Source organism: Nyctereutes procyonoides, unplaced genomic scaffold (assembly GCF_905146905.1).
Source record: "Nyctereutes procyonoides isolate TBG_1078 unplaced genomic scaffold, NYPRO_anot_genome, whole genome shotgun sequence".
Classification (NCBI taxonomy): domain Eukaryota; kingdom Metazoa; phylum Chordata; class Mammalia; order Carnivora; family Canidae; genus Nyctereutes; species Nyctereutes procyonoides.
Genome location: NW_026575125.1, coordinates 42,429,542 through 42,441,824, shown reverse-complemented (window position 1 = coordinate 42,441,824; position 12,283 = coordinate 42,429,542). Strand labels below are relative to the sequence as shown.

Genomic DNA, 12,283 nt, shown 5'->3' with positions numbered 1-12,283 from the left:
CCCCGCATTGCTGATGCTGCTTCTGGCAGACATGGACGTGGTGAATCAGGTACGCGTTCCAGCACCGAGGACAGAGCCCGCCGCTGCCCGGCCTCCCCGCCCGGAACGCCGCGGATCGGGCGACTCTGAGAGGCGGTGGCCAGGGTCCTGGCAGCGGACGCTCGGTCCCTGGCACTGGGGCTGGGGTCTGCGGCAGGCGAGGGGGGAAGGGGGAGGTGGAGAAAAGAAGGAGCGCGCCCTTTGCCGCAGCGAGGGCCGTCCTCACTGCCGCAGCGGGGTCCTCCTGGAGCCTGGTTCCTTACTGGCCACCATGAGGAGGAGGGGGGTCTTGGGGCTACAGTAGGGGCAACGGGGTGGGGGGAGAAGAGGAAGAGTGGAAGGAAGATGGGGGTTGCTTGTAGTTGAGCTAGGAAATAGAATGACAGAAGGCGTGGGGGCGGGGGATGGGGAAGGGCTGGCACCTGTCCCTCCCAGAGAAAGTACCCCAGTAGATGACCACCCCTTCCCCTAGAGCAGACCAAGGGGGACGATTCGACTTTGCCTCCCCAAGACCCCTAGTCTCCCCTCCCCCAATACATATCTAGTGAAGCCATGTCCCAGCCCTCCCCCACCTTAATCAGCCCAGACCCTCTCTGCCATCTCACTCTTCTTCACCACATCAGAACCTCACCCTCTCTCTAACCAGTACCAACCCCTCCCCATCCTCATCACTTCAGACCACCACCACCACCATCTGACTCACCTTTACCGCTGCAAACCCCTCCCCCACCGTGGCCAACCTGACTCCCTCCCTGTTATGACTTACCTTCACCACCCAGAACCCCCTTCCCCTCAATGAACCCCGACTCCTTCCTCACTCTTCCTTTCTCACTTGATCCCCTTCACCATCTGACTTACTTTTACTGTTTCAGACCTTCTCCCCTTCCCTAATTAGTCTTGACTCCATCCCAATCTTCCTCATCCCGACGACCCTCTGCCATCAACCTCACCATTTCCCCAGACCTCCCCACCACTTCTGAACCCTGAGGGTCTTCTCTCAGATATGCTGTACTCCCACCTTCCCTGAAGTGTCACTTTCTCCTCACCCCTTCTCTCCTCCGAACATCACTCACTCCCGGAGGACACATGCCCTAGTCCCAGGGGTCATCGCCTGGTGGCCTTGCCCCTCACCTCCCTCTCCATCCCCAACAATCCCACCCCCTCCCCACCATTTTCTCTCCTCAGCTGGTGGCCGGGGGTCAGTTCCGGGTGGTCAAGGAGCCCCTTGGCTTCGTGAAGGTGCTGCAATGGGTGAGTGTGGCCTGGGCCATGTGGAAAGAGAAGGAGGTAGTGGGGTCTGGACGAGTAGGGGTGGGGAGCAAGGAATGGATGGGCGGGGGGAGGGGTGAGAAGGGGGATGGAAGAATTGGGCTCCAGGGTGAGGTCCCAGGGGGTTAGGGCCAGAAAATAGATGGGCCATGATGTGACGTCATGTAAGACCAAGGATACCCCCATTGTGAGGTGAAAGAATGTGACGTCCTACCTCCTCCCCTGAGGTGAGAGAGGGGCAGGGGAGGTGGAGCCTGAAGCTGGTGCTGCAGAAAAGATGCAAAGCCAGAAAAATCCAGAGATGGTGAAAGAGACAGAGAGGATGAGAGACAGGGAATGATGGAGACAGAGATGGAAATACCGAGAAGAAAAGATACAGAGATGAGAGAGTGGAGGCAAGCAAGAAAAAGCGAGACAGAGATGCAAAGAGAAATGGACACAGAGAGAGTGGCAGAAAAAATGGGATGGGGAAGAGACAGAAACAGAGAAAGAGAGATACCCAGTGGAGAGAGGAGAGGAGAAACTGATACACAGAGAAAGCAAGATGTATCAGGGAGAGCATGAGACAGAGACCAAGGCAGAGAGAGAGGAGGGAGATAGGGACAAATAGACCAAGGACAGAAACACACACAAGGGGAGACATACATTTTACACGGATGGAGCCAGAGGAAAAAAGAGACCGAAAGAGACATACATTGATACTAGAGAGGCAGAGGCAGAGAGCAAAACAGAGATACAAAGAGACATCTGAGAAAGACAAGAGAAACAGGTACCAAGAGAAATAGAGACACGGAGAACAGAGACAGGCAGAAGTACACAGAGAGAAATAAAGAGGCTGAGGCAGAAGATAGGAAGGGGCGGTCAAAGCATCGACGGGTAGAGACTGAGAGAGACACTGAGAGAAAGACTGAAAGAGACAGCCACACCCCTGTAATCAGCTTGTCCTTGGAGCCGATGAGCCCTGATTAGGGGGTGGGGGTGGGGACCAGTCCATCTGCTGCTGCTTGTGCGGGGGCCCTGCTTGTGCCGGGCTCACCATGGCCATCCCCATCCCCTGTGGCCCAAGGTCTTTGCCATCTTCGCCTTTGCCACATGCGGCAGTTACACCGGGGAGCTCCGGCTGAGCGTGGAGTGTGCCAACAAGTCAGAGAGTGACCTCAGCATCGAGGTTGAATTCGAGTACCCCTTCAGGTGCGCCCCCACCCCACCCCACCCCAGGGATCCCAAGAAAGAGGGTGGGAGTGGGGTGGGACTGGCCAACCCTGCCTCCCCAGTGGCTCCTGTTCAGTCCCCACCTCAGGAGACCACATTGGCTCAGGTCACTGTGCATGCACTGAGCACCTACTTTGTGCCTGGCACTGCTCTGGACATTTAGGACACGTGGTAAGCAGGACAGGCATAAGCTGTTGCCCTCTGGCTGTGTTCTAGTGAATGCAGAGGGGCAGGAGACTGGCAATAAACAAGATTCAAAAACAGAAATATATATATTTATATATTAAAGCAGTAGTTGCTTAGTTAATGTCAGCTAATATTATTTCATTCCCATTCATTTGTTCCATATACATTTTTTTTGAGAACCTATTGTATGCCGGTTTCTGCTCAAAGTGCTGGGGACATAACAGGGAAAACAAAACAAAACAACCCAGACCAACCTCCCCACCCTCCTGGAGCCAACATTTTAACAAATAAATCAGTAAAAAGGATGATTGCAGATTGGGAGAAATTCAAAGAGGGGATACTCGTGCAGGGTTTTATCACAGAGAATAATGAGGGGGTCTGATTAGCTATAGGGAATGATTAAACCCAGTTAAGCAATTCTGATATTTACTATACTCACATTGTGTGCCAGGTGCTAGGAACGTGAGGATGAGTGCAGTCAGGCAAGGTCACTGCCCTCATGATGATGCTTACCTCCTGGGGAGTGGGGAGACAGATCCGCAGACACCATTTCAGTCGAGGCTCCTGAGGCTCCTCCACCACTTAGACAAATCACATAACTGCTCTGGGGTCTCAATTTCCTCGTCTGCAAAAGAAGATAATAATACCTACCTTACAAGGTTCTGATGAATATTAAGTGAGTTGGTACTTGTTAGGTGCTTAGCACAGTGCCGGGCACACAATAAGCTCCCCACGAGGGCTCGTTAAAATAAAGAAAATCAGTAAGTTTAAGGGCCTCTGGAAAGAGATCGGAGATTGAGTTGGAAATTGGGCAGTTTTGAGCACTATCGGCAAATGTAGACTCAGGGGATCACCCAGGGTGAGAGGGAAGAGTGGAGAGAGGAAAATCCAGCATTGGCCCTGAGCAATGGTTAAAAGAAAAAGAGGCACCAGGGAGGCGTGGCCCGAGGGGCAGTGGGAAGCAGGGATCCCCTGGTTCACAGAAGCCAGGAAGCAGAGTTTGGGGAAGGAGGAGAAGCTGGAAGCATAGGATACTGCTGGGAGCCCTCTGGGGATCCAGAAGGCCACAAAAACCCGTGGACTCCCCAATAGCTCTCACACATAGGACCTCCAGTCCTGAAGATCTGCCTTTTAGCTACAAGTCTCCTGCGAAAAAAGTCTTTGCCCTGGCCCCCCTGGCCTTCCTCCTGCTGCCCTGATAACCCCCCAGAGCTCCCCAATTCCCATTAGACACCCCTTCTCCCAACCCAACCTACTAGGAACCCAGAAACTTACCCAGATTCAACTCTTAGCTGTCATTTAGCAGCTATACAACCTTGGGCACCTAACATAACCTTGCTAAGCCTCTGTTCATCTGTAAAATGGGTATATTAATGCCTCCTTTAGAGATTGAGGGGGAGGGTCACTGAATGAGGCAGTTCCCTAAAGTGCCTGGTAGGTGATCATCAGCATAAGCCCCTTCCCTCAGGACCTTTGCTACATAAGGGGACTAGTACCATTCACTCAGTCTCAGGATCCTGCCCCCCAATCTGAAGCCAGAGCCCCAGAACCCCACCCCAGACCTTCTCCTCACACACATTTTCTCCCTATGATTTCCATTATACTACAGGAAAGCCTTAGTCCCAGGACACCTTCCCAATTGGCCCCTTCCCACCTCACATACATACATTCTGTTTGTTCCAGTATCCCTTCTACCCTCCTGTCTTTCTGTCTCCTGTTCTTTTTTTTTCTATCTCTTGTTCTTACAGACTCTGAGCTCTCCTCTGCTATGCATATGTTTCTTTTCTCTTGGGGACCTGGAGTAGGGTAGAGAGAAGAGTCAACATGATGTAGGGAGAAAACACAGGGTTCATATCCCAACCTTGCCATTCTCTCCCCAGCTGTGTGACTTTAAGCAAATTAATGCACTTTTCTCAGCCTTTATCCATTTCATGTGATAAACATTTACTGAGCACCTACTATGTGACAGCATTGTTCCAGGTCCTAGGGATATAGCAGTGAATGCAGCAAAGGAAAAAGACCAGCTCTTTTTTGTAAATGTTTTTTTAATTTTTATTTATTTATGATAGTCACACACACACACACACACAGAGGAGAGAGAGAGAGAGAGAGAGAGAGAGAGAGAGAGAGAGAGAGGCAGAGACATAGGCAGAGGTAGAAGGAGGCTCCATGCACCGGGAGCCCGACGTGGGATTCGAGCCCGGGTCTCCAGGATCGCGCCCTAGGCCAAAGGCAGGCGCTAAACCGCTGCGCCACCCAGGGTTCCCCCAGCTCTTTTTTAAAGATTTTATTTATTTACTTGACCCAGAGAGCGCATGTGAGAGAGAGTACAAGCAGGGGGAGTGGCAGACAGAGGGAGAGAGGGAAGCAGGCTCCTCGCAGAGCAGAGAGCTTAATGCAGAACTTGATCCCAAGACCCTGAGATCAGGACCTGAGCCAAAGGCAGATGCTTAACCGACTGAACCACCTAGGTGCCCAAGCCCAACCCTCTTTTAATGAAGGGGAAAATCAAGGAAAAAAGTAAAACACATGATATGTCAGATGCGTAGGGTATCACTGCTACAGAGAAAAATAGAGCCAGGAAGGGGGCTAAGGAGCACTGGGAGGGAATGGTTCCATCTGATTTTAATAGTGAGATCAGGGAAGGCCTCATTGAGGTGACAGTTGAGCAAAACTTGAAGGACATGAAGGGTGTAATATCTAGGAGAAGGGCATTCCAGTGCAAAGATCCTGGGGTGGGAGGGGCCTGGTATGTTCTACAAATAACCAAAAAGTCAAAGCGCCTGTGTTGGAGTAGTGGTCAAAGAAGACCTAGTTCACCGCAATTGGTAAAATGTGACTGGTATACAGTAGGTGCTCTGCGAATGGTTGTTCACCCCTCTTCCTTCCTGGGACTTTGTCAGAATCTGGGGAATCCATGACTGGGCAGGGGGAGTGGGGGGTATTCTTAGGTCCTGGGCCACACCTACCATCTCTCCCCACAGGCTGCACCAAGTGTACTTTGATGCACCCACCTGCCGAGGGGACACTGAAAAAATCTTCCTGGTGGGGGACTACTCCTCATCGGCCGAATTTTTTGTCACCGTAGCTGTGTTTGCCTTCCTGTACTCCATGGGGGCTCTGGCCACTTACATCTTTCTGCAGAATAAGTACCGAGAGAACAACAAAGGACCCATGATGGTGAGCCCCACAACCACTCAAGTACAGGGGCCAGGGACCATGGAGCCTCAGGGACACAGCCATGTTCATGGGCCACACCAAACCCTAGACAGTCCCACATGCAAGCAGTCACCATAACAGCCACAGATGTCACTGCTGCTGCTGCTGCTGCTGCTGCTGTGAGCATCAAAGAAACCAAATCATAGAATGACAGGGACATGCTCAGAGCCCACACAGAATCCCAAACAGGCCTAGCCCTGGAAACCTACCACCTCTCATACAACCACACAGTCTAGATCAAGGAAAAGTGCACAGAGGTTCACTGGGGCAGTCATGCTTGTCATCATGCCACCCAGACACACTGATTCCTACACAGCTGTACTCATACACCCTCATCCCAGACACAAAATGACATAAATCCCCACATCGAGATGAAAGTAGAAAGACACACTACTTTCCACAGATTCAGAAGCCATCCCACAAAATCCTCCCACAACACACCCACACATCACAATTACACTCCCACATCCTCACATGCATACACACACACACATACACACAAGCTGAAGCTAGGAATGCTCACCTTCGAGTGAGTATTGGGGGCTTCGGAGCTGGCTAAAAAGGCAGGAGAGAGACAGGGCTTTTCTGCGGGGCCTCCCACTCCCAAGAAAGCGTGTGATCTGAGGAGGCCCCATGGCATGAGGTGAAGCAGCCCACTCACAGGGCCATCTGCCTCTCTCCTGCCTGTCCTAGGACTTTCTGGCCACAGCAGTGTTCGCCTTCATGTGGCTGGTTAGCTCATCAGCGTGGGCCAAGGGGCTGTCAGATGTGAAGATGGCCACTGACCCAGAGAACATTATCAAAGGGATGTCTGTCTGCCACCAGACAGGGAATACATGCAAGGAGCTGAGGGACCCTGTGACCTCTGGCCTCAACACTTCAGTGGTAAGCCCTGGGAAGGTGGCTGGGCTGGTGGGCCAGCTGGGAAGGGAGGCTGGGAAACTCACCGTCTGGCATGGGAGTGGTGGGGAGAATGAGAGGAGAAGTCAAAGGAGATCCCCGAGGGCTCCCTGGAGGAAGCATGCCAACAACAGTGCCTTGAAGGATGAGATAGCAATTATAACCACTTCAATACCACAAATAGTCCCCAGGAGGGGAATATGAGACCTTCTGTCCGATTAGGTTTGGGAGATCTGGATCCCAGGCTCAGCCTAGTCATGTAGATCCTCTAGCAACTCAATACCGTCTGGGGACCAGCGTCCTTATACAGTATGCCAAATGAAAGAATAACTTGAAATTTTTCCCGCTTGGGCTCCCCCTACTGGCCGGAGTCAAACCATCTGTGCTCTACCACCTACAACTCTGATCTCAAACTAGCCTCTCAGCCTCAGTCTGAGCATGTAAATTGAAAACTAATAAGAAGTCCTCTCCAAAGTTGAGTATTCAGTGAACTAGTAACATACAAAGTGCTTAGAAAAGGGCCTGGCATGTGGTAAATTGTATACAAGTGTTACAGATGCTAAGATACCAACTTTTCTGTCACTCGCAAGGTAGGAGATTTTGAGCATCTTAGCCTCTATGGGCCTGAGTTCCATATATTTTATGTAAAGATATATTTTTATATACTTTGTATATGTGTATCTATTAGTGGTGTATCTACATAATAAAAATTCGTGCTTAACATGCCATTACAAATTTATATTCTATTTTAGACATGTATAAATGTGTATATGTAATTTTGATAGATGCAGACATCCCGGAGAATCTGAATTCTAACACGCCCCCCACCCCCACCCCAGGGGACTTTTCTGCACATTTGCGTTCATGTGCCAGGACTCTAGAGGGTCCGGGTTCTAGAAAGCACTTTTTCTTCGGCAGGCCACAGATCTATGCTCCACGCGCGCAGCCTCGATGTTCCCCGGGGCCAACTCAATGCGCGCCACACTACAGCCAGGGTTTGTCTCTCCGCAGGTGTTCGGCTTCCTGAACCTGGTGCTCTGGGTCGGCAACCTGTGGTTCGTGTTCAAGGAGACCGGCTGGGCTGCCCCATTCATGCGCGGACCTCCTGGCGCTCCCGAGAAACAACCAGCGCCTGGGGACGCCTATGGCGAGGCGGGCTACGGGCAGGGCCCTGGCGGGTACGGGCCCCAGGACTCCTACGGGCCCCAGGGCGGCTACCAGCCCGACTACGGGCAGCCCGCCGCCGGCGGCGGCGGCGGCGGCTACGGGCCTCAGGGAGACTACGGGCAGCAAGGCTATGGCCCTCAGGGTGCGCCCACCTCCTTCTCCAATCAGATGTAGTCTGGTGAGTGACGGACGGGCGGCGCGGCCAAGGAGGGTACAGGAAATGAGACGGGCGGGTCAGTGAACCAATAAGAGTCGAGAGTAAATGGTACGTAGGCGCGGGGGGCGAGGGCGCCAATGGAGAGGCGGGGCTAAAAGCGAAGAACGAAAAACTAGCCAATAAGTGGAAAGCAGGAGAGCGGTGCTTGAAGATTGGCAGAATGGAAAGCCAATGAGAGAGAAACAAGTGCCTCTCCGAGGGGAGGGGAGAGAAAAAGCGGACAGAACAACCAATGAAAGAAGGGAATGGCAGGAGGACTTGCATAAGAGGGAAAAGGAGGTGGGCCTCAGAAGTGATTGATTAGCCAATATGTTCTGATAAGGCCGATAGATGGTGAAGCTAAAGGGGCGTGGGGTCACGAAGGCCAAACAAGCTCACTGATCCTGTGGTGAGGGAGGTGGTGTGGAATTTCACGGAAGGAAAAGGGGGCAGGTGGGGGCAATGGAAAGGTTTGCAGGCCTTCTTGCTGGGCCTGGAAAAGAGAAGAGCGATAACTTCGCAAAAGAGAGAGGGAAATGGGAAGAGGCAGGGAGATGGCAACACGTGGGTGGAAATAACTTCTGGCACTTGGCCAGGATGGAAAGGGCAGGGAGGAGTTTATTAGGTATCTTACATCTAATTCATCAAAAACTCCTATTGACTCTACCTTCAAAATATATTCATAATCTTCCACATCTCACTGTCCTCTCCTCTGGACATCTTCACAGCTTTCCACCTGCATCCGCATTCTGTTCGACTCACAGCATTGGGAGGGATCCTGTTACATCTTAAATCAGGACACGACCCTCCTGTGCTCAGAGCTCTACCTAGGCTCCCATCTCACTCACGTTTAAAGCCAAAGCCCTCACCAGGCATGACACCAAATGTCACCTGTCACTTTTCAGACCTCCTACCACTCCCCACTCCCAACTGTGTTCCAGGCACAAGCCAAATTCAGGGCCTTGGTACTTGCTTTCCTCCTGGAGTTTTGTGCCCACACACACTGATAACCTTACCTGGCCAGCTTCTTACAAGTCCCCTTTCTTAGCTCTCTTATGGTACCCTATGCTTTTCTTACCATAGTCTGTAATTATTACTTTATATGTTTATTAACTATCTCTTCCACTAGAGGATGTGACCATGACTTATTCATGCTGTACATACATCACTTAGAGCCCTACTAATGTTAAGAAAGATTTATTGAGAAAATAATAGAAACAATATGAGACATTTTACTCTTTTATATATCTCTGCTTAAAATCTTCCGGTGACTTACACCTCATCAAAGTCAAAGCTGATGTCCTCACAATCTAGGCCCTATAGGACGGCATTACCAACCTCTGTAATATCACCTCCTACCACTGTCCCTTGCTCACTCCACTCCGACTTTCTTGCTGTTCCTCAAATACACTAGATGTGGTTCTGCCTCTGGGCTTTTGCACCAGCTGTTCCCTCTGCCTGGAATGCTCTTCATTGTTGTCTGCATGCTCTTCAGTTGTCTGCATGGCTCATTCCCTCACCTCCTTAACTATTTATTCCAATATCACTTCTTTTTTTAAAATTTTATTTATTCATGAGACACACAGAGAGAGGCAGACACAGGCAGAGGGAGAAGCAGGCTCCATGCAGGGAGCGTGACGTGGGACTCCATCCCGGGTTTCCAGGATCACGCCCTGGGCTGAAGGTGGCGCTAAACCGCTGGGCCACCCAGGCTGCCCCTCCAATATCACTTCTTAACTGAGGTCTTCTCTAACTACCCTACTTACTACAGTAACATTTCTTCCCCTACTGGTACTCCTACTCCCCCTCACCCTGGGCTACCTTTTGTTTTTACATTTCAATTATCACCTTATGTCATGCTAGATAACCCACTTACACGTTTCTATTATTGTTTGAAGTCTGTCTCCTCTGCCACAACGCAAGCACCACAGAGATAAGGAGCTTTGTTTTACCCAATACAGTTTATCACCAGTGGCTAGAACAGTACAGTTTAATGGACATTTGGGGGTTAGGGGAGGGGGAAACCATAATGTCTTTGGTACTTAACCTAGCAGGTGCAAGGTATATCTTCCCAATAGGGGCAGCTGGGATGAAGCTGACTTCAAGGACTATTGAGTGAAGGAGGAAGAAAAGACATGGCAGGCAGAGGGTAAAGCCAAGGTGGAGGCCTAGCAGCCCAGCCCCCTCCCTAAAGGCACAACCTATGTCTGGACCCCCTCTCCTTTCTGTATCTTTTGTCTCTACAGGTCAGTGCAGCCCGGGAGGACCCCATGTGTGGGCAAGAGCTCAGAAGCCCTGTCCCCTTTTCCACCCCTCCACCCCAGGTCTCCGCCCCTCAAGCCAGGAGACTCTCTCTTTGCTGTTTATATATATATATATTATATATAAATATCTATTTATCTGTCTGAGCCCTGCCCCACTCCACACTCCTCATGCATGAGGGGCCTGACCTTGAGGGGGCCCCTCTCCTAACCTCACCCCTTCCCTTGCATACCTTGGCCCCTCTCTGTCCCCTGGCCCTGTGCCCTGAGGTTGGGGGACTCTGAAAGGGGGACAGGGAAAAGACAGATCTCTGCTATGTGGGGAGGGTCGGGGTGACTTCAGACTCTCTCCCCTCTCTCCCTTCCCTCCTCCCAACTGGCCTTGATTCCTCCAGCAATGCCCAAACGGGGATGATTAGGGGAAATTCAGCCCTGAGAGGGCAGAAAGGCAGACTGGGGGACTTGACCCACGGTGGACTTGGAGAGGAGCTCTGGGGTGAAGAGGACTAGTAAGCAAGGGGTTTGGGTGCCAGACACACTGGATCTAGAGTCCAAAGAAGAGGGGTGCCCTAGAGCATTCTGGAGTGTGGCTTGGGATGAGGCTGGGGGCGTGGTTCTAGAATGGGTGGAGCTTTGAGTGAGGCAGGGGTTGGGCCTCCAAAGTGGGCAGGATTTGGAACAGGACAGGGTCCTATGGGAGGGGTGTGACTGGGGACCTGGGGACTGGGTTCTAGAGGGGTGAGGCCTGAACCAGACGGTGGGAGAGGTTCTAGAGTGGGCAGGTCTTGGATTGGGACCAGAGGGTACGGAAGGGGTGTAGCTAGGAATATTCAGGAGACGGAGTTTGATTCTACAGGGGGCAGATCTTGTGCAAGGCGAGAGGTGGGATTCAGGAATGGGCCAAGCTTGAGGTGAGGTCGTGGTCTGGGTTCTAGACAGGGCGGGGATTAGAGTGGGTGTTCATGGTGGCTTCAGAAGGGGCAGCCCTCCCCAATAGAGCAGTGAAAAAAAAAATGTTTTAAAGGGGGCGGGCTTAGCAGCGGTGGGCAGGGGGTGGGGGGGGCGGGAATATCCCTGACGAGAACTGAGTACTGAGGTGACCTGGGAGGACCTGAAGGCTTGGAGGGTAAGGGGTGGGATCCAGAGAGAAGCACCCCCCACACTCTTGCCCACCCCCGTAACGGGACAGCTAGGTAGTCAGAGGACAGAGCCAACGGGTCTGTGGGGCCGGCCCACCCCTCCCCCGCTTCCCTTGCCTCCTCCCTCCCTCCACACCCGCGCCGTCCCAGGGTGGTTGGAGGCCCGGTCTGAATTCCCTATCCTGCACCCTATGCTGTGTCTATGACGTCGGTAGTGCCTGTGATTGTGTGTTGCCATTTTGTCTGGCTGTGGTCCCTCCCCCTCTCCTCCAGACGCCCACCCTTTTCCTAGCCCGTCGGTATTGTTTGAAGACCTCCCCGAGGAAGAACAAATAGGATTAATTCTCCTCCCCTAAATAAACTCCTCAACCACCGAGTCCACCCGGATCTGATTTCTCAGTGTGTCTTTCTGTTTTTGGAGGGGGGAGGAAGAAGGAGGGGTGGGGTAGAGGCGGCGAGAGGAAGCTCCGCCCCTGACCTGCTGGACCTGCCATTCAAGTCACCCCATCATTTCAGGTCCCTCCAGCAGCATAACGCCAAGCTGCATCCTCGGTGAAGCCTCACCTCACCTGTCGATCATTCTGTCTGTCTCTGAGTAGCCCTGCATGCTGCCCCCACTACCGGCCGCCGAATGTCCAGTGTTTGTAGGGGTCAGTTCTAATTCTGGTCCACTAGCCACTCCCCTTCCCAGACCC

General features: G+C 52.1%; 1 protein-coding gene across 1 annotated transcript; it reads left to right on the top strand.

Moving 5' to 3' along the window:
• Positions 1-11,994, top strand: SYP (synaptophysin). The gene is made up of 7 exons (XM_055338377.1): positions 1-49; positions 1,225-1,290; positions 2,375-2,499; positions 5,691-5,886; positions 6,619-6,810; positions 7,837-8,170; positions 10,435-11,994. Exons 1-6 carry the CDS (start codon positions 14-16, stop codon positions 8,164-8,166), a joined length of 945 nt encoding a protein of 314 aa, XP_055194352.1. The 5' UTR covers positions 1-13; the 3' UTR covers positions 8,167-8,170; positions 10,435-11,994.
• The last annotated feature ends 289 nt before the right edge of the window (positions 11,995-12,283 follow it).